We start from the raw sequence: 23,781 nt of genomic DNA, 5'->3' as shown, positions 1-23,781 counted from the left end.
AAGTACATAATTTTTATGCCCACCATAGTCCCATCAAATTTTACTTAAATTTCCTTTTTTAGTTTTCCTTTTTTCTTATTTTAGAAAAGTTTAAAATAAAGAATACATTCTTTACCATAACTGCTTGGAAGTTTAGAAGAATATTGTTGTTCAAAAAAAAACTCTTGTTGTATTGTCGTCATCAACATGAATTTTTAGCTTTTAATGTTGTTGTTGTCGTTGTTTTATATTATTCAGTTTTTTATACTTTTTTGCATAGAAATTTTATTTTTTACATCCTTTTCCGTTTCAAAACCACTGACTGTGAGAATGTGTTAGTGTGTGTGTGTGAGTATATGTTTGCCAGAGTATGAGAGTTTTTTTGTTGGTTTTTGGTACTTTTCCTGATTTCAATAGATGATGTGTTATGAAGTGAACTCCTGGTTTTTATTTTACACAAAAAGTATATAAATTTTTATAAAACCTAGTGAGTAAGTGTATGTGTTAATGTTTTTTTGTTTTTATGTATGTGTATGAGTTTTAGTGAAATTGCGCGCGCATTCTGCTTGTTTAAGTAAAGGTTTTTTTAAACAGATTTTCTAAAATACACATACCAAAAAAACCCGTTAATGGCAAATAATATTAAACTATTAATTTGAATTTTTTGTTTTGCTTTTTTTCGGAAAATTCTTTAATGTTTTTAATAGGGAGTGTGTAGTGGTTGGATGTAAATTCCACAAAAACTTTAAGCTTGAGTTCATTTTTTATAAATTTTTACATTTTTACCTGTTTTAGCTGACTTTTTGCCTAATTATTTATTTAAGAATACATACAATATTTTCGGCACAAAATTTGTTTAATATTTCGTATGGAAATTAATGTTTAACTTAAAATAGGGTGTAAGTATGTATGTATATTTCTAGGTGTATGTGTGTGTGGAGTGTAAGGGTTTTGTGTTATGTGTGTGTTAAAAGGATGTTTGTTTTTTTTTTTCATTTTTATATTAAAAAATTATTTTCATATATATATTTGAGTTATATTAAAAAAATTGTTTTTGTAGAAGGAGTAAAAAGGAGGGAAGCAAATTTAACCCGTCTCAATTTGTTATTAGATTTTAATAAAAAAAAATAAATAAAATAAAATATGAAAATTATTTAATAATGAAATTATATTGAAAAAATTTATTAAAATATCATAAAAAAAACTAATTACTGTAAGTAATTAAATAAAACCTAGTATATAAAAATAATTTAATTAAAAGGAAATTAAATTGTTCATTCAAATTCCTTTGAAATAGAAATTGTTTTGTAATTATAAAAATACTTAACATTTTCATAAAATATTTTCGAAATTAAACTTAAAACATTATAAAAATCATAGCAGCAGAAATTTTGAATTTGTTTGAGGAATCCAAGAACCTATTAAAAGTTACTTAAACTGTTGATGAAATTTACAATTTTAAATGAATTAAATTTTTACTAAAATCACTGTTTTAAACTTTTATATAAAAAAGTACTTTTATTTACAAGTAATTTTTGTAATATTTGTTTCAGAAAAGGATGTTAAATTTTTTTAAAGTTATAGAAAAAAGTACTACATTTTTCAATAGCACTAAATTTTAAATTATTAATTTGAGTAATTAGTTATAGATTGGTTTTAAAAAGTCAATAAATGAAATTTTACTCTAATATGCTTTAATAATCTTAAGTTTAAGCAAATAAGACTTTTTGGGAAAAAGGTACTAAATTTTAAAAAGTACTAAATTTTATAAAATTTAAAAATTTTTATAAAAAATTGCATAACAGTTAGTAATTTTAGGAAATCTAGGCTAAATATAAGTAAAGTACCAAATTTTAAAAAAGTACTTTTTTTTAGTTTAGTACCAAATGCAGTAAATTTCATTTTACGCTAATATTTTTTTTTAATAACTTCATTTATAGCAATCTAGGACTTTTTTGGGGGAAAAAATAGTAATTTTAGGAAATCTATACAAAAGTACCAAATTAAAAAAAGTACTTTTTTCACTGTTTAACACCAACAAGTGCTAAAATTTTACTTAACATTAAAAAATTATATAGAAGTTAGTAAATTTAAGAAATCTATAAGAAAAGTACCAAATTAAAATAACTATTTTTTTCACTGTTTGGTACTTAAAAGTAAAAACATTTTACTTTCCTTCTGAAACTTAAGCTTTAAAAAATTAGTTTATTTATAGCAATCTTAAACTTTTTGGGAAAAAGGAGCTAAAATAAAAAAATACTTTCATAAAATGTAGTAAACTTTTTGAAAAAGTACTTTTTTAAATTTTTAGTAAAAAATTCAATTTTTGAGAAATAAAATGTTGTTAAAGCTCAATATGAGAAAATTAAGCATTTTTAACTAATTTTAATAAAAAAGTACTTTATTAATACATTACTTTGAAAAAGGTACTAAATTTAAAAACGTAACAATATGTTTGTTTTTAAAAGTATTAAAATTTTTCAATTCAAAATTTAAAAAATATAGAATTTTTAAACATTCTAATTAGATTTTATAATAGTACCTATTTAAAAACGTACTTTTGAAAATACATGGTACCAAAAACTGGGCAAAACTCATTTATGTATTGGTAACCACTTTCTTTAAACTACTTTACAACTTTCCTTAAAGTACTTTGATAATTTTCTTAAAGTACTTTATTACTTTTCTTAAAGTTGTTTAGTACTTTTCTTAAAGTACTTTATTACTTTTCTTAAAGTACTTTATTACTTTTCTTAAAGTAGATTAGTACTTTTCTTAAAGAACTTTAATACTCTCTTGACAATAAATTTAAAAATTATTACATTTTCAAGAAATTAGTATTTTTAGAGAAAAATTCTAAAAAAAGGTACCACAAAAGTACGTTTTTCTTCCCAATTTGAAATAAAAGTCATTCCTAATAAAAGCTCCTATTATTTCCTAATATTTGCAATAAAACTTCAATAAAACCAACATTTAAATAAACAGCCTTATAAATTTTTACCTGTTAACTTTCTTTTGTGGTAAAAAGTACTAAAATAAAGACCACAAAGTTACAATCTAGATTGAGTCATCAAATTTGAAAACAAAAAATCCATAATGTAGAAAACAATAAATAACTTTTTCCTTTTCAAAAACCATTTTAAAGTTTTAAACAGGAAATAAAGAAAAAATATTAAAATTATTACATACTTATATATTTTTAATAATAATAACGAGTATCATTTGTCCTAAATACAAAAAAAAAACTCTACCACAGCTAAAGTGGGTAGAAAGGGATACTAAAATCCTTTTGTTTTGTTTAAGAGAGAGAGAGTCAGAAAAAACACATTGTTCATTCATTAGCGTGAATGTTTTGTGTTCCCCTGCTTCTTCAACGTCATTCTTTAATTAATTATTACATTGTTTTACTTTCTTTACTCTGAACGCAATAGAAAAAAAAATATTGTAATATAAAATATAGAAAAATATGTATAAAAAAGAATTGAATGGAAAAATCTCTCTTGCTCTGGCAGCCTCATAATAAAATATTTCTTTTTTTTTTTTGTTTATAAAAAAATATCTAAAGTCTTAAGTAGCATATGATGCTTTTCATTTTAATACAAAAAATAAAATGTAGAAAAATTATATAGAAAACAGAATTTGAAAATATAGAAGAAGAAAAGTCGTTGCTATTCATTATACGTTTAAAGGATTTAAAGAAAATATAGAAAGTTGGCAAACAGTGGCAAGTGGATAAAATATTTAAAATATTTTGACAGAACTTAGTTATTTTTTGTTCAAAAACAGAAAGTACAAAAGTACTTTTATTAAAGTAACAAAGTAACTTTTAGGAATGTTTTAAAGTACTTTTAGGAATGTTTTAAAGTATTTTAAGAAAGTACCAAAGTACTTTTAAGAAATTGAGAATAAACTGTAAAGAATGAAAATGCTAAAGAAAGTATCGAAGTACTTTTAAAAATTTAATAAAATACCTTAAGGTACTTTTAAGTATGTACGTATGTATAAGAATGTATCAAAGTACTTTTATTAAAGAACCAGGTATTGTTCTTTTAAAAAGAACTTTCGGAATGTACCAAAATACTTTAAAGAAAAAAAGGACTTTTAATAGAGTCGAAATATTTTTAAGAAAGTAGCAAAATACTTTTAAGAAATTAACAAAGTACTTTTAAGAAATTTCTAAAGTACTTTAGAAAAAGTACCAAAGTACGTTAAGGTACTTTTAAATATGTTCTTATGCATAAAAAAGTATCAAGTAGTTTTGTTAAATAACTAGGTATTGTATCAAAATAATTTTTAAGAAAGTACCAGAGTACGAAAGCCGAAATACTTTTAAGAAAGTATCCAAGTATTTTTAAGAAAGAACCAAAGTACTTTTAAGAATGTCCCCAAGTACATTTAAGAAAGTTCTAAAGTACTTTGGACAAAGTACCAAAGTACGCTAAAGTACTTTTAAATATGTTCTTAGCACAAAAAAGTATCAATGTGCTTTTGTTAAATAACCAGGTATTGTACCAAAATACTTTTAATAAAGTACCAAAATACGAAAGCCGAAATACTTTTAAGAAAGTACCAAAGTGCATTTAAGAAAGTACCAAAATGCTTTTAATAGAGTCCCAAAATACATTTTTTAAAACATATCAAAGTATTAATGAAAAAGTACTTTAAAAAAACATTTAAGGTACTTTTATGAAAGTGCTAAAGTACTTTAAGATAGTACTAGAAAACTTTCTTAAAGTATGAATGTAGTTTAAGAGGGAATACCAAAATAGAAACATTTAAGAAAGAACCAAAGGCCTTTTAAAAAAGTACTTTTAAGAAAGTACCAGAGAACTTTTTATAGTACTTCCAAGAAGGTGCCAAAGTACTTTTGAGAAAATACTACAGTACGAATGAATTAAAGTAATAATTTCTTTCAAGTCAAAGGATTTTTCACCTAAAATTATACAAATTCCTAAATTATGGAAAATTCAGGACTACAAGTGGTATGAGTGATATTTAATACCAAAGAACTTCTTACAGTACTTTCAAGAAAGTGCAAAAGTACTTTTGAGATATCACTAAAGTACTTTTAATAAAGTACGAATGTATCAAAGTAATAATTTCTTTCAAGTCAAAGGATTTTTTTCCCTAAAATAACACAAATTGCAAAATTATGGAAAATGCAGGACTACAAGTGGTATGAGTAATATTTAATACCAAAGAACTTCTTACAATAGTTTCAAAAAGGTGCCAAAGTACTTTTGAGAAAGTACTAAAGTGCTTTATTAAAAGTACAAATTAATAATTACTTTCAAGTCAAAAGATTTTTTTCCCTAAAATTACACAAATTCCAAAATCTTGAAAAATTCAAGATTAAATATTACTCATACGACTTGTAGTATGAGTAATATTTAATTAAACATTGTACTCTTTTAAGGAAAATAACAATTCATGTAGAAAATCTAAAAATGATTTTAAAATAAAGAAAAAACCTTGAATTGTAAATAATTTTAGAACATGTCAAACTATCACTCTTAAAAAGTATTACATATTAAAACATTGACTAAATCCATAAAAATCAATCTAAATTAAAGCTGTCAATAATAGAAATAAAATTCCCCTTTTCCATAACATTTAAAAGGTATTTTTTTAGCCCCTACAAACCACTGTGCATTAGACGTTAAGCTTCTTCATTACATTCTGTTGCTTCTGTTGTATAAAAACGTACTGTTTTTTTCTTCTCTACTTCTGGCGACGTCTTCTACTTTGTGTAGTTGTTGTATAATTTTTATACCTTTTTCTTAACATTGTTGTTGTTGTTGTAATAAAAGCTTCTTTCTATTTAGTCCTTTCATATAAAAATAATATAAAACAACAGCAGCAACAAAAAAAAAAAGTAGAATAATAGCAGAGTATAGCACAAAAAACGATGTATAAAAAGGGGTTATCCTGTCACTTGAAAAATGTTGACATGTTCAAAAGAAATTAGGGGTAATTGACTTGTTTAAAATTATTTGGGTTTTTATTTCTTTTCTGATTTCTTTTTTCTATAAAAAAAAACCCAAAGTTTAATATTGTTTTCAATAGAAATATTTCGTTTTTTAACATGAAATACTGTAACACAACAACAACAACAAGAAAAAGAATCCGTGACACAAAGAAATGAAATCTTGATAAAACCTCTATGACCTGGACTAAGTAGCACACCAAAACAACAAAATAACATTATTACAACAACAACAAATAAATAAACAAACAAAAAAACGACTTATTATTGTCCTTCTTCTTGTTGACTAACAACAACATTCACTCACTCACTCATTTGCTCACTGAAGCCATTTATACGTTTATTAAACCGAGTAAAAGAAATATGTAATAAAAATCAAGATTCTTGTCTCATTTTACGCTCTCCACTCTGTCCAACCACCCCCCCACCTAGTAGTCATCCATTTTTAATTTGTTTTTATTTTTCTTGGTGTTTGTTTGTTTGTTTACCTTTGTGAAAAAAGGGTTACAAATATGGTGGGTGGTTGGCAGTAGATGTTTGTTTTATTGTTTTTGTAATAAAACGGTTGTTTTGTTTCTGCAAAAAGTGGCTTCTTCCTACGTGTTGGTTTTGTTGTTTTTGCCATGTGTTTCTGTTTGTCTCCTTTAAAAGTCAGTTCGTTTTATTAAAGTTACTAGAGGTGGAGGGTGAGTAAAGAAAATCATTCATTTTGTTAAGGCTTATCAAAAAATATGTTACAATCTTTTGTTGTTGGCTTTTGTAAACATTCATTCATTCTCCTTCATATCAAATTGTTTTTAATATGTTGTATGTGTATTAATTTATTAATTAACAACAACAGCAGCAGCAGCTGCAGATAAAGTCTCAACAAAATTGTAAGAAAAATAGGAAGTGTAAGAAATTAATTCTAGCCAGTTAAAGGGATTTTGTCTTTAATGTTTACGTAGAATGTTAGAGAGAGAGTAACAGTATAAAGGAGGCTGTTAGCAGCCTCCTGTATTCTGTTTTATTCGTAAGGATTACAAGCGATTTTTATCTAAATGGTCATTATTATATGAGTTACAAAGTTTTTTTTTATTTTGTTTTTGTTTTCGAAATTGATTTTAACCTGCTCACATTAGTTATCAGCAGTTGGAATCAGATGTTAATGAAAACAACAAGAAGGTGTAATTTGTTAAATTGTTTGCTAAGAGTAAATGTTAAGGATCTAGTGAGATTATGAAAAGAAGACTTGAAAGGATTTATGGTATTAAAAAGAAAGAAGATTTATTTAAGTAAATGTTAAGAAAATATTTACTTGATTAAATTTAATAACAACCTAAGTGACAACAACTTAGAGATGAAATTTGAAAAAAGCTTTTGCTAAAAAAAGCTTCAAATAGAACTTTTCAATAAGTTAAACGAAGTGTTTAGAAAAATACAAAATTCTCTAATTACATTTTCTTCTTAGATACTGATTTAGAGCGTTAGTAAAGATGAAGTAAGCTCTTTTACAAATTCTTTGAAGAAAATATGAAAGTTCTTTGAATAAAGCACAAAAGTTCTTCCAAGAAAGCTTCAAAGTACTTTTAAGCACTTTCTTATGAAAGCTTCAACGGTTAAACATTCAGATTCGGTTCTCCCTCTCAGCGAGGATTGAATTAAAAACATGGGCGCAAGAATAAATCTTACGGAAACTAGGAATAATGAAACGTTGCGTAGGACCACTAAAATCCTATGAAGAGATCCCAACGAGAGCAGGATAAAAAGCCTCCTCAAGATGAGTAAGTCCGAACATACAAGTTTGCTAACACAACTATACACAGTTGGGCGATTCAAAAGAATGTAGTTCAAATTACGTGGGGAAACTGTTATTCGAAAGGAATATTTAAGGCAAAATTCTGAGAAACTAAGTTCAGGAGACTGAGTTTCTTAATTCCTTTTATAGATCGTTATATACAGTTTTTTTACTTTCTTCTTCCAACCTAACCTAACATTAACATAGGTTCTTGACAGCAATATATAAACTGAATGTACTCATTCCTCAATGAAATCCTATTGATCAGATCGTAGGTCAAATTATCGTCTAAAATTGATTGTAAATTTTCTAAAAATCTAGTACATTCTGTAACAATTTTGACATCGAAATTAGTTTTTGTTGTTGTAACAGTTCGACTCTGGCCGATAGTTCTTTACTGAGGAAAAACTTTCGGTTTATACAACTGTCGCTGGGTTGACAATCTTTAGTCGAGTATAAATCGGATTCTTTCGAGACTAAGATCGCATTCTCATGGGAATGTTTTATAGTTTTTTATTGTTTCGGTTGATACGAGTGTCGTTGGATTGACAATCTTTGGCCGAGTTTGACTCGGATTGTTTCGAAACGAAGAGCGAATTGTCATGGGAATGTTTTACAGTTTTTTAATGGGGAAAAACTTTCGGTTGATACATCTGTCACTGGGTTAACAATCTATGGCCGAGTTTGACTCGGATTGTTTCGAAACTAAGATCCTATTGTCATGGGAATGTTTAAGTTTTTGTTTTGACAATTCAGTTTCACGAAATCAAAAGGCATTTGAATTACATTAGTGATCAAATCACTTATTTAGCGTGATAGCTCAAGTAGAGTTAAAAAGACTTCGTTTCGAGATCTCTTCTGAGTTTGACTCGTATTGTTTCGGAACTAAGAGCGAATTGTCATGGGAATGTTTTATAGTGTTTTACTGGAGAAAAACTTTCGGTTGATACATCTGTCGCTGGTTTGACATTAATTAAGCGAGTATGACTCGGATTGTTTCGAAACTATGATCCTAAATTGAAAGACATTGAATTACATTAGTGATCAGATCTCTTATTTAGCGTGATAACTCAAGTAGAGTTAAAAGGGCTTCGTTTCGAGATCTGATCTCTAATTTGATAAGAAAGCTTTTGAAATACAATAATAATAATGATGATAAAGAAAAATTGCATTTTGTTTTGGAAAATGTTCTCTCTCTCACAACCCTCAGTTCACTGTTAAATAGTGTCATTAAATAATCTATTTTAATTAAATAATTAACTGCAACTTAAAATCTCTACTTAATAATTACAATGCTCTTTGATCTTAAACAAAATAGCTGCCTTATTAAGCATTGCCAGTCAGGAGAACAGGGTGTGTACATGGAAACATAAAAAACTAATAAAGTGTCTCCTCTGGACTTTAATAGACACAAACTAAGTAAATAACTATAAAATATTTTAATAAACTTAATTTAAACTTTATTAAACGCAAGTGAATGAACGACTTAAACTTCCCGCAACTGCCGGTTCGACGACTACTTAAATGCTTGAATAGTTTGTCCACTAGATGTAGTAACCTTGTGGTCTTTAAACTAAATAAAAGCAACGTTTTAAGGGCAATTATAAATTAATTTTAGTACCAGTCAATTTTCTTATAATGAAATTTAAGAACGAAAAAAAAAGGGGTGCATGGTTACAGAAAATGTTAACCCAGCAAAATAACAACCCAGCACTATAACAAACAGAAGAGTTATATAAATTTTAGATAATTTGTTTTTCGGTTTGTCTCTCTCATTATAAAAGCTCTCCGTACATACGCACTCTTAGTCCTTCGATTTAATGCTCACTTACACTGATCTCAGAGTGTAAAATTTTTAAAATATAGAAAAATGGTCCTTCGGTTTGGTTCTCTCTCTCACACTACAAAAGCTCTCAGAGCATAACACATTTAAACCCAATAAACATCGATTCAAACCTGTGAATATTTTTGAAAATTTTCTTAACTAAATAATGTATTTTCCAAATTGTTTTCAAATTTTAAAGTTTAGCCTTTGAAATAAACATGATAATTTCAAAAAACGTTTAAAAAAATATAATGTGTGATATTTATAAAAATTTCAAAGTTTTGATTTAATTGAACTTAGAAAAGTTTCTTTCAAAAAATAAATTATTTTAGAAAAATAAAAACAGAACATTTTTTCTACAGCAAGGGAGCGAAAAAACGTTAAATATAGGAGAAATAATCGGAGATATAAATATGCTAAAATAAATATGTATATGAATGTTTTATTTTCAAGTGATGTAAAAAAATATATGAATTTTGCAATAGTTAGCATTATAATTAGGGTTTGAAATATGTATGAAAATAATAATAAAGAATACTTGAAATACGTTTGAAAATTTTTTTAATTTCAAGCTTACCTGTAGCATTTTTTTAAATTCGAAATACATTTGAAAAATACGTTTGATTTCTAACTGCCTTTTTGTTTGAGAAGGCCATAATTTTCCATTTGAAAACAAAAATTTTCAAATTTGTTCTCAAAGGCTATGTATGAAATTTGAATAGGTTTTCAAATACACATTTACATCATTTCAAAGGTTTTTGCTTATTGGGAACTAATCGAAGTAACATTTTGCTGGGTTAATTATTCTTTTCATAAAACTGCACTAAATGTCAACCAAGTCAAAGTTGATTTAACATTAATTGAAAAAAAAAAAAATTAAAAAACACACACAGTGTAATTGTTCAAAATGAGACTGTAGAGGAATAAAATTAAAACATAAAATGAAAAAAAAAAATCAACAACATATAAATAAAACTAAATAAACTGAAAAATGAAAATAAGAAGAATTAACTTCACATGTCATCCAATTATCATTTGGTTTTTATTATTATTATTTTCTTTATTTTTGCTCTCGTTTGTTGGTTTTTTAGTTTAACTCTTGATTGGATTTTAAATGCACTCTGGAGCTTCATATGTCTAGTAGGACTCCAAGTTGGAAAAATTAAAATGAAAATTAAATATATATATATACATATATAAAAAACAACAACAAATTGAAATTTTTTAAATCTAAATAATGTTGAGGTTTAGTTTGTATTTCTATTTTTTTTTTGTTGTTGCTCGGTATCTAACTGCTGCCAACAAATATTTTTGTTTTTTTTTTTTTCAAACACTGTGATTACTTTATTTTCAATATTAAATAGAATGAGTGAGTAAAGTGAATGATGATGTTGATGGGGTGCCTCTGCCCTAAATTTGATTCTTTGCATTAAATAGACTTAGATATAAGAAATAAACAGCAAATCATTTTCATATAGAGGCCGCTCTCTCGTTTTCTTTTATAAAAGGGTTTTTCTTGTTTTTTTTTTTTTTTTTGTAATATTATTTAGCATTTTAAATTAAAAGAAAATATATTATTTATACAACGTTTTTGTTGCTGAGTATATTTATTAAATAAACAAAACTTGCTGTTAAGATTTTTTCTTAATTTTGAAGAAATTTTGTGTTTTTATATGTTTGGAAATTATAAAATTAAGTTTAAAATTGCTTCATTTTAAAAGAAATATTCAAAATATTTTTATATAAAAAATTTAAAGACTTGCCTTAAATAGTATAATTATTCCACAAACATTTCTCTAAATATTATATTACTTATTTATATTACTTTTTACTTAAAAAACTGAAATTCCGTATAACAAAAATTGAGCTCGTAGGACCATTATTTTCTATTTATGTTTATACACTACTACTTTATTCTTTTTTAATATCAAGCAATAGTTTTTCATTTATAGATAATAAAAATTAAAACATTTCATTATTGCTTAAGAATTACTGTTAAAGTTTTCCATTTCAAAACGGTTCGAAGGATCATTTTGAACCAGAATTATAAACTAAATGTAAGAGGGCAAAAACAAACCCAGCTAAAGATAAACAGTGCTTGTTTTTGAAAGAATTAACTCTGTAAAGTTAAAGCTAACTTTTTTGTTATTTCTAGACGTTTTCTGATAGGATTAAAAGCGAATAGCTCCCGCATTTTGCGGTAGAGAATTCCATACGCTTACTGGACATAAAGAAACTATAGCTAGAACCACAAAGATCTTAATCAAAGGAGTAAACCCCCTCAGAATGATCAAGTTCGGGGTAATTATTGTAATACTTAATAGGCACAACTATACGAAATCGGATGAACAAATTCAGACAAATTTAAGCATGAGAGGAGACAATGAAATTCTGAAATACTTTCTTATCATTGTCAGGCTTTTGTCGATATTAGATCCAAGTATCAGGAGATCTATGTTATTATAAACATTACATCAAGAACACAGATTGGAAAATTCTAAAGAATTATCGTTCTAAACATCGAACGATAATTCCTTTCATAGATATACTATATTAAGTTTGAAACCCCCTCAGAATGATTAAGTTCGGTGTAATTATTGTAATACGTAATAGGCACAACTATACGAAATCGGATGAACGAGAGAAGACAATGGAACTCTGAAATACTTTCTTATAATTGCCAGGCTTTTGTCGATATAAGATCCAAGTTTCATGAGAGCTATGTTATTCTAAACATTTCATCAAGAACACAGATGGGAAAATTCTAAAGAACTAACTGACTCCATGAAACAGAGTTTCTAAACATCAAACGATAATTCCTTTCATAGATGCACTATATTAGGTTTGCTACCAACAGTGTCTTTCTTCCTTTCATCCTAACCTTATTGTTTTTTTCTGTTGAGTGAGAATCAATCTCTAGATTTACTGGTTCGTAGAACCAATACCTTTTTTTGTACCCACCACGAAAAAAGATGGGGGTATATTGATTTTGTTATTCCATTTGTAACACATTGAAATATTGAAATATAACTGTTTTAAAAATGCGAGTATAGCCATGAAATTCGACATAAGTTTCATATGAACCAATTTTTATGAGGATCGGTCCATAATTGATCCTATCCCTCATATATGGTCTCCTCCAAAAAATTACATTACGGGCTTAAAAATACGAGTCTAACGTTGAAATTCGATATAAGTAAGTTTCTAACGAGCAAAAACCTATCTACCGAATTTTATGAGGATCGGTCCACAATTGACTCTACTCCCCATATATGGTCCTTCTCAAAAAATGACTTTAACGCTCACTTCTGGCTTGAAAATACGAGTATAGCGCTAAAATTCGACGCATAAGTTAGTTCCTTATGAACACAAATCTCTCTACCGAATTTTATAATTGAACCCCATGGAACACCCATATATGTATGTTCATGGTTTAAAAGTTGGACAAAACTAGTTTATTTTTAAATATTAATATTTTGTTAATGCGAAAGGGATTTGTACATAATTGACTCAAGTCCTATAATCCAAATATCAGCCAACCAAATAGGGGAGCATTCCATTTACGACATACGTATTGATGGTAGGTATATAAGATTCGTCATAGTCGAATATAAAACTCTTACTTGTTTTTATTGAAACAACGTAAAATCTTTGTGAAAACTATAAAATATTAAGCATTAAATATATGACTTATCAAAAATTGGTGTATTTTACTCAAACCCTTCCTAACTAAAAAAGTATGAATCTTTTCAAATTCCCATGGGTTCGAAGGACCCAATTTTATTATAAAATGCAAATTTTAAACATAAACTTAACATTTTCCCTGTGGGCATGTAGAATCGAAAAAAAACCGTTAAGGATTAATTTCCCTCTTTTTAAACCCCCATATTAACTAATGTTTTAAAATCTAACGGTTCGAAGGACCATTTTCTAGATAACAGTAATTTTCACAATTTCCCTGTTCACTGTATATACAACAACAAAAAACACAATACTAAAACAATGTAATCGATACGAGTACATTAATTTAATTTAAAAATTGAATTAATTACATAAACTCTGTATTTAATTAAAAAAAATGTTTTTTAAATACAAATTAATTTATGTTTGTGGAATATATTCATAAAGTTTTTTTTCTACACTGGTTTTTTTATTTGCAATTTTCTTTTTTTTTGCAATTAACTTATTATTTTAATATTTAAAACATAAATTTTCATTTTAATAATAATTAAAATACAACTTAAACCAGAAAAAAATAAAAATCGAACTCAACAACGGAACGGAAAGAAAGGAAAAAAACTGAAAATAACTGAAACGAGAAAAACGAGGGTAATTGGGATTTAGAGACTGGGTTAAACAGCACACACAAGGACACACACATTGAATTTAATGTCGATTCTTTTTTTTTATTTTGCACAGAAAAAAATCATATTATTTCTTTTTTTTTTTAATAATAATATAATGATAAAATCATAATATTAAATTATAATTAAGAGAGTAATAATAAAAAACACAAAACTGGACATGTACAATAAATCAGGAAAAATGAAATCATTTAAAAAAACAGGATTTAAAAAAACAAACAAAAATATTTATGAAATCATTATTAAAATTTTAAAAAATTAAATTATTTCTGAATAAAACACAACTTTCAATTTTTAATTAAAAACAAGTTGGCTTTAGGCGTGCAAATAAATTAAATAAAAATTATAATGTTTAGTTGTTTCTTTTTTTTACAGTTTTTAAATCAACGAAATTAAATGTAGATTTATTTTTGTTTTTATTTTAAACGATTTTTTTTTTCATCTTTGCAGAAAATAACAATTTCAAGTATAAAGATTAAAAACGTAACGGGGAAAAAAACAACAACTTTTGTTAACAGAATTTATAATTTACAATAATTAATTATTAATTATAACATTTGTATAATGAATATTAATTTTTATAAATTTAAATATGTTTTAAAAAGAAATTAACTCAGTTTAATGGTTGGTTGGTTTCTCTTCTTTCTTTTTTTCATCATTTTCCGTTTTAATCTTTTGTTAAAAAAACTAATTTTCTGCAGTACTCTTAGTTTTTGTTTAAAAGGGAATTAAGGTGGTTTTTGTTTTTTTTTTTTTATATAAAAAAAATTAAATATATTTATATATATAAAATGGCTATTTACAGATGAGTAGAAATGTTTTTTTTTTTAATTTTTTTAATAAAAAACCTAGTAATTTGTGGTGGAAATTATTTATAATGAAAAGCATAAAAATATTTGAAAAATCTTTCATTAACAACAAAAACACCTAAAGAAAATAAATTAAATATTTATAAGATTGTTTTGCCTAGAAATTTATAAGCTTTTTTTAGAAAGAAAGCTTAAAAATGGTGATAGTTTGTTTGAAAGTTAAAGATTAAAAGCTTTAAAAGTATTTTAACTTATATTTGGATAAAAAACTTTTAAAACCTGTGTAATAGAATTGAAAGCTTTTAAAAAATTTTAAAGCTTTACACAAAAGCTTAACTTGCGTTTACTTTGCACTTTAAGCTTTATTTAAACAATGTTATTTATCAACATGTTATAAAAGGTTTTTTAAAAGTATAAATTAAGCTTAATAGCTTTTTAAAATCTAATAGAATTTGAGTAAATGATTTGATTTCTTTAAAAGCTCTACCAGATAAAAGCTTTTTTAATTTATGAATTAAGCTGAAAAGCTTTTCAAATTATGGCTGTAAGTAAAACCTTAGAGCTTTTAGAGGGAATATATTGTTATGGCACGTCTTGATAGTTTTCTTTTATATTAAGTTTTTTTTATTTTCTGAAAGCCTGAAAGCTTTAAATGTATACAATTGGTTTAAAAAGCTTTTTCTTAATATTAAAACCTAATTTATTCATATAGTATGATAAAAGCTTTTAGAAAATTTAAGTTTTGGATTAAAGCTACAATTTTTAATTGAAAGCTTTTGAGTTATTTAACCATATAGTTTTAAAATATTAAAATGTTATAGATTTATTTGAAAACTTAGATTATTTTAAGTTATTGCTAAACTTTTAGCAAAATTATAGCAGCTTTTTGTCTTAAAGCTATTCAAAATCTTAAATGTGATAAAGCTTTATTCTAAAGCTTTATTTTTTTGCAACTTTGTTAAGCTTTTAAGCTAATTTTTAAATGCTTTTACCTTAAGACTACTGTTACTACGTAAAAAGTTTTCAAATCATAAAGCTTTGTTTAAAAAAGCTTTAAAATATTTTTTTTTTACTTAACTTTAATGCACTTAAAAAGCTCTGAAGAAGCGCTTATGCTTATTTAAGAAAAGCTTTTAAACAAAATTAAGTTTAAATTTGTGGAAATTTATAATAATTTTTTTAATTAACAGCTTTTGATACTTTATCGATTTATTAGTAATTTATCAATTTTAGCTTTTACACTTTTACTAAAAAAGCTTTTAGAATTTAGTAGATTTTCAAAAAATTTATCAATTTAAGCTTTTATATTTAAAATAAAGCATGTATATATGCAATGCCGCAATTAAAGCTTTTGAAGATCATTACTTTTTGTACAAATCTTCTTTTAAAATAAGCTTTTTAAATTTAGTTCAAATTAGTAGTTTTTAGTAAAACTTTTAAAAGCTTTTTTAATTTAAACTTTTGTTAAACGTTTTATAAGCTTTTATAACTGCCACATTTCATTTTAAAACTTTTAAATCTTTTAGCCATCATATTTTTCAAACTTTCTTAATAAATGAGCTTTCAAACTTTAAAGTTTTTTAATAGTTAACAGTTTCAATATTATAAATATTAAATTTAGTATAAAGGCAAATGTCAAAAAGGAAAAAAATTAAAGAATATACAAACAAATATTTATAATAATAATCATAAATATATAAACAAACAAATTTTAGTTGTTTTTGGTTTTATAATAAATATTTACAAAAATCTTTTTTTTTTAATTATTTACAGTTAAATTAACTAAAAAAACAAAATTCTTTGGTAACAGAAAAATTTTTTAAAGGAAATTAAAAAGTAGTTGTTTCAAATTATAAGTTAAATGTTTAGTGAAAACTTAAAATTGTTGTTGTTTGTTTTTTTTATATTTAAATGGAAATTAATGAACTTTTTTTGTTAAATATTTTGTTTTCATTTTTTAAAGGGAATTATTTTATTTTGTTTGTATTTTTTTTATATTTCAAAAAATGTAAGACAAAAGTTGGGACGGGTTAATCTGCTATTCCGCTAATACGCTTTAGTTTTTTTTATTTTTTCATCAAAAGTTTTTTAACGAAAAGTTTTTTTATTCAAAAATTTACATTTTTGAAAAAAGTTTTAAAAAAGCTTTTGTTTGAGTTAAAGGAGAGAGGACCCTTTATTTTTATAAAAATTTCCCTAGATAAAAAGGAAATCTTGAAAAAATATTTTTTTAAAACGCTTTTCGTTGATTTTTTTTTTTAAAGAGATTAAGCTATTTACAAAGATTGTGGATTTCTTTTTTACAAAAAATTTAAAAAAACTAAAATTGTAGTAAGAAAAAAAAATCCAAATAAACTAAAAAATTCTTTTAAAAAAGTGTAATTTTGTACGATTTTTAATAATTTTTAAAAAATCATGTTAATAAAATTTTAAACCTAATGAACGTGTTTTTATGTTTTTTTTTTTTTTAATAATTATAAATGAATTAAAATTTTATTTAAGAAAATAAAACCTCAATTTCAATAAAAGGAAATAAAAGTAAAGTCTTACAAAAAAACAAAATTACAGAAAATTATAAAACAGAAATTAATAAAAAAAAATATTAATTACTTTCTTTTCTTGTAGTTTTGTTTTAAAAATAACTAATAAAAACTAAATTAATAAATAAATAAATTTTAAAAAAATAATTGAAATTGTTTAAGAATTTGTAGAATTTGAAAAAAAATGCTTACAATCATTCATATCGTCATTGGATCTCATTATATATTGATCCGATGAGGATAGTCTTGAATGCCCGTTCAAATTGGGATGAGCTCCCCCCCTATGATCACCACCATTATTGTTGGTTTTTTGATTTAAAACGCTACGCATCGCCATTGCAGATGGATTTGTTTGATGCATATACATACTATCACCTTCGCACTCACTTTCTTTATACTGCAACACATTGTTGTGTTTCTCATAAATGACCAGGCACCGATGACATCCTTTCCTAAAATTTTTTTATAACATATTTTTTTTGGTTTGTTTTTGAATCATTCGTTAAATTGTTTTTTTTTTAATTTGCGTTTTTCGTTTTAAATATTTTTTAAATGGTGTTTAGTTTTTGTTTAATGGATTTTTTGATAAATTGTTTTTTTATTATTTTAAGAGAGGAAAAAAATATAAGTAAAATTGTTTAATTAACAAAATTTGTTGAAAACAAAATAATGAAAAAGTTGAAACAGAAAATATATTTATATATTATATAAACGTGTTTTCTACACGTTTTTAGGGGGGTTAATTAAATTATTAATTTTATTTTTTGTTAGTTTGTGGGGGTCATTAAAGTATTAAGATTTGATTTGTTTTTGTTTTAGTATATAATATGATTTAATTGTTATTTTTGATGAATTTTTTGTTAAAAAATAACTTGATTTTTTGCAAAATATTTTGGTTAATGAAAAAGTTGTTTCAAAATGTTGAAATATATATCAGTGTTGTGCTGATTTAAATAGCTAAAATGTTTTTAATATTAATGATTTTGACCTTTGACCTTCAGCTTTTTATTCCAACCAGGCATCATTAGACAAATTAAGGTTTCGAGCCAAAATTTTTCTAAACTTCCAGATCGAATTTTCTTTTTTACATTACACCTAAGATGTTAGCTTTCCCTCAGAAAGTTAAAGACGAAAAGATACTAAGTGGATTTGTTTCGGTAACTTATTGATCTATCTTCAAAATGAGCCACGAAATGAATACTTGAGATCCCAGAATTAATAATAAATCAAAAAATTAAAAAGTTTTAAAAAATACTCAGAAATTCCATAGTGTGTTTTGTTCTTGGGGTCTTATATGGGGTTATAGATCTCTTCTGCGATAATCTGAGATCGGTTAACAACTCTTTCGAACAGATCCACTAAATTGCATTGCTGTGTAATCATACGATTACAAATTTGATTCAAAATATCAGGCGCTATCCGATAGATCATAATTGTAACAATTTGAGGCCAGATATCGGATAGTTATATCAACCAGAGAGGAAAGCTTGACAAACTCTATTGTTAAGAATTGTACAATATCGATGGACACTGAAAAAGTTTCATGATTGAAACTGGTTCCGTTAAGGAACTATTTAGGAAATGTTTTCTAATAATGGTGACCAATATCCGCCACGTTTTTCGAGAAGTATTTATTGATGTCAAATGCTCAACTTAGATCTCAGATGACAAAAATATCCTCGGAACGCGGCCGTCAAAGTCGAATTTATCAACTTTTATTTACCGAATAACGATTAATAAATATTCGTTGGGCTTGGTTCGACTTGATATGACAACAGCCTGGAGTGTAGTAGATGTTTGGGTAACGAGGTAAATATAAAAAACGATAAAGACACGGAGTAACTCTTCATAAGATATTGAAATGTTTTCTAATAATGTCGATCAATATCCGCTGCGTTTTCCGAGTATTTAATGAAATACACATCTCAAATGATAAAAACATTATCGGGGTGGGGTCATCCTAGTCCAATTTATAAACCTTTATTAACGATACCGAATACGATTACTAAATATCCGTTGGGGTAACCAACATGAATATTTTGGATCCTTTTAATTGGTCCTTGGGTTTGGTTCGACTTGATATGACAACAGCCTGAACTGCAGTAGATGTTTGGGTAATGAGGTAGATATAAAAAATTAAAAAGAACTGGGAGTAACTCCCAATAAGATATCGAAATGTTTTCTAATAATGTCGACCAATATCCGCTACGTTTTTCGAGAAGTATTTATTTAATGATGTCAGGTCTTAGATGACAAAAACATCCTCGGGACGGGGTCCTAGATACCGAATACGATTAATAAATATCCGTTGGGGTAACTAGCATGTCGATTATGTTGAATATTTTGAACCCTTTCAATAGGATAGACTTGGTTCGACTTGATATGACAACAGCCCGAACTGTTGTAGATGTTTAGGTAACGAGGTAGTTATTAAAAACTATAAAGAACTGAAGTAACTCCTAATAAGATACCGAGACATTTTGGACTGTTTAAAGAACAGCTTAAAAGTTATCGATAAGACACTGGGATCAACCAATTAGCCGATTTGTTTAAAACTGATAATACAGCAAAAATATTATTGACCTTTACCCCAATGAAGACACATATTTAACTGCAAGATACTTGGTAGCAGTAAAAATGAGATATGAAGAAGTCAGACGTCTCTGTTCGAACTTAAGGCTCAGTTAGTTTCTACGTTTCGCTCCGTGACAGATCAGCTGATTCGAGTTTTTCATACAAAATCACAACGGTAACCTCACGGTCAATCTAACGACTTACACAGGTTTCCGTAAGTCAAAAACAAATCAGCTGACGTATCATGGAACGGAACGTAGAAACTAACTGAGCCTTTATAAGAACATATAGCCACGATGTGGGATAATTCGATTATGAAAGGTTTTGCTTTCGATATATCGTATATGTCCAAAACAAAAACATGCCGAGACTTTCCGAAATGTTTTCCGTTTGAGTTAATGCTATCTTATTAAGAAAATATCTTAGAATCGCCCGACATTTCAGAAGTCTGAGATTACAAATCGTAATCATGTGAATTAGATCATTAGCTCTGTAATGAAGTTCAGAACAAAGAATGCCCTGTAAAGTCAAGAATTGACTTCTGAGGGTTCAAAAACTTGAAACTTCTTTAAATTTTTTAAAAATATGACCAAGATCGAAATTGAAATAATCACATCACCACTAATGGGGGATCCATACGAAAATCTTTATTGATGTCATGAGATCTTAAGTAGATAATTTTAAATGGAAGAAGTGGGAAAATTTTCAAGATTAAACGATTAAAATTTAGTTTAATTATGTCAAAGGTCTAGTATTGAGAACCTTTTTTTAATAACTTACTGAAAGGATGATATCTCAACTGTCTAAGATATATTGAGTATCGAATAAATCTTAAGAATTCTTAGTTAGGAACTGTTAGGTACAACTTCTTAACCAAAATATTTTGCAAAAATCTTAAGATTTCCTTCATAGTTTTCCTAATTATATAATGAAAATGATTTAATATAAATAATTATTTTGTTGAAGTATGATTTTTAAACAAAATATTTATAACCCTTATAAAAATACAATTAAAATTAAACCAATAAAACAGTTAAAAATAATAAAAAAAAATATTTCTGACAAATGGAAAAAACTAAACTCCAAAAATAAACGACAGCTAAATATAAAGGAACCAGTCATTTTTTTATATGGGAAATAAACTTTATTTCCAGTAATTTTAAAGAAAAACTTTTTTTATAATTATAAATGATTTACAACAAATACATAGAAAAAAAATATTATTTAGTTTTATAGTTATAAATATAAAAACCAAAAAAAAAACACATTTCAGCTACAACTTAAAATGTTAAAAGATTTTCTTTTTTTAATGATTTTTAAAATAATAAATTTAATTTGTTTACTTAATAAAAAAGCTGAGAGTTTAATAACAAAAACTTGTATTTTATATAAAACATTCATTAAACAAATTATAAATAAAAAAAATATTTTTTTATTAAATACTATTTATTTAAAGGGCATTTTTTGTTTCACATAAATTTTGAGTTTTCATATAAATTTATGTTTTATAAGTCAGAATAAAAGTAGTTTAGGTAAAAACGATAATTCATTAAATCTTAAATTAAAGAAAAAGAAACTAAATGAGTTTTGAAAAATAAAACACGAATAAACAAAATACTTAAAAAAAAACTCAAAACTAAAAAAAAAAGTTTTATTTCTTTTTTTTCAACATTTCATTAAAAAAAAAAACCTACAAAAATCGTTGAAGTATTAACGAAATGAAATGAGTGAAATTGCAGGAAAAATATTCATAAAAAAATTTAAGTAAAACTGAAAAATTAAATTTCATTTTTTTATAGTTTTTTGTAGTTTTTTTATTTAAATGGTAAGCACAGAAAAACACGCAAACTTTTAAGATTTTTACTAGGAATTTTAATTTTTCTTCCTTTTATATGTATTATTATATGTATGTATGTAGTAGTATATTTATTTATAAAAAAATACAACATACGTCTCTATACACATAAAAAAATAAGAAATTAAACTGAGAAATGAAAATCAAGTAGTAGAAGAAGAAGAAGAAAAAAACTAAAATATATATAAATATGTATATTAAACCATCATTAAATACATATTGTAGTTGTTGTTGTTAGTGGAGGTAAAGAGTCATCATCATTAAAAAAAAACTAAAATTTTTATATAAAAAGGAAAAACTATAATGAAAGCAACAGCAACAACAACAACGAAAAACTTAAAGGAAATGAATTAAAATCAGGGTACGGATCAAAGTTAAACGCTCAATGATTTGTGGGTTAAGAGTTTCCGTTTAATTGTAATCAAAGTTTATGAGAACACTCGATTAAACAAGCAACCACACAGTGAATAAGCGAGAGAGAGAGGCGTTCATATATCCTTAAAGGATAATAACAAATACAATGTTAAACTATATTTTTGAGTAATTTTCTTTTACTATAATACTTCTAAGTGGAATTTCGTGTTGAAAAGTTTTTGAATATCGTTATCGTTTTATTGTTTATAATCTTAGTAATTTTGGAAACTAGTTGCGGTTAAGAGATGGTCAATTGTTGAATAATCAATTAAACCAGTTTTCGTTTTTACACGAATGTGGTTTAACTTTCAAGGAGATGACGAAAGATATCCAAATGTGGTCGCCATACATGATAAGTGATCTAAGATAACAGGCTGTCAGGCCTCATAATTATACAGTGATCCACTTTATACAATAAATATTTTACTAATATAGGATCAAAGGATCCACCGAAAGTCGCTCTTAACTTAACTTAAAGATACTTGGTGACACTGTACCTTGCAACAGTTCTGACATTTATCATAATTAACATAACGCAGGCAGATTTTTGAATTTCGGTCAACGCACAATATTTTATACAACTTTATCTGCGATATTTTTTAGATCTTAATTACAAACAACTTGCCATTTAAGAAACCATTCTCAGAGATATAGGCGCTATCTAGACGAGTCATTCGATTATTTGGCCTTAGGTCACAACCATTCTGGATGACAGTAAAATCTCATAGTTAAAAATTTCATATTTGCAAGAACTGATTAAATAATCCACTAAAGTCATAACTTCAACAAGATCTCATAAGATCTGCTGCGGTACTTTAAAGCGGTCAAATCGATATTTATTTGTTGTATATTTTTGCCCGATTTGGTGCATTTATTGTGAATATCAAATGGATCCTATTAGGTTTAAAGATGATCAAGTTCAATAGTAATCAGCTAAAAGAGCTTCGCTGTCACTTTATTTTCTTATGGTATAGATCGATTATGCGGAACTTTGACGGATATATTGTGGATTTCAGAGGGATCAATGTGATAAATTATAATCCAATGTATCTATTAAATCCATGAACTGCTAAACTCGATGACAAGGATAATGGAAAATTCCTTCATTGAAGCTTATACAAGTATATCAGATCATTCGTAAACTATATAGCGGAGACCTTTCTGGTTCCTTTTTGGATCCAAGACACTTTGTTTTTGCAACTTTTATAATTGCGTTTACTAATATGAAAACCCGAATATTTGTACACTTTTCACTCTGAGAATAAGGATACTAAACAGAGAACTTTTTGGCTCCTCTTAAATCGGGGTGTTATATCATTGTAAACTTTGTTTCTGTTGCATTTACTATAATGAAAACCCGAATATTTGTACACTTTTCACTTTGAGGATAAGGCTATTAAACAGAGAGCTTTTTGGCTCCTCTTAAATCGGGGAATTATATCATTGGAAACTTTGTTTCTGCATTAACTGGAGAATTGATGTTTATTGTACAAATAAATCGTTAAAAGTTTCTTGAAATCGAACTTCTAAAGCTATATTACTGCTCGAATTGGAATCAACAACTTATTTCCTTAAAGCAGAATATATTTCAAGAATAGAGACTTAATATTTAAACAGAAACGGATTCCAGATAAATAAAAATAGAATCAAGAACTATT

The 23,781-nt window shown here is 26.0% G+C and overlaps 1 protein-coding gene across 3 annotated transcripts in view; it reads right to left on the bottom strand.

The window, feature by feature from the left end:
* Positions 1-23,781, bottom strand: part of LOC119601262 — an 89,966-nt gene that overhangs the window by 26,949 nt on the left and 39,236 nt on the right. For 2 of the 3 annotated variants that reach the window (XM_037952089.1, XM_037952090.1), the window contains exon 4: positions 17,473-17,732. In XM_037952089.1, coding sequence (XP_037808017.1) covers positions 17,473-17,732 — 260 coding nt within the window. The remainder of the gene's footprint in view (positions 1-17,472; positions 17,733-23,781) is intronic. The other variant, XM_037952091.1, reaches the window with a different exon arrangement.

Source organism: Lucilia sericata, unplaced genomic scaffold (assembly GCF_015586225.1).
Source record: "Lucilia sericata isolate MDLA Ls3-8-SP2 unplaced genomic scaffold, ASM1558622v1 Contig000153F_arrow, whole genome shotgun sequence".
NCBI lineage: Eukaryota > Metazoa > Arthropoda > Insecta > Diptera > Calliphoridae > Lucilia > Lucilia sericata.
Note: the sequence above shows the minus strand (reverse complement) of the source record. Positions and strands in the feature narration are given on the sequence as shown.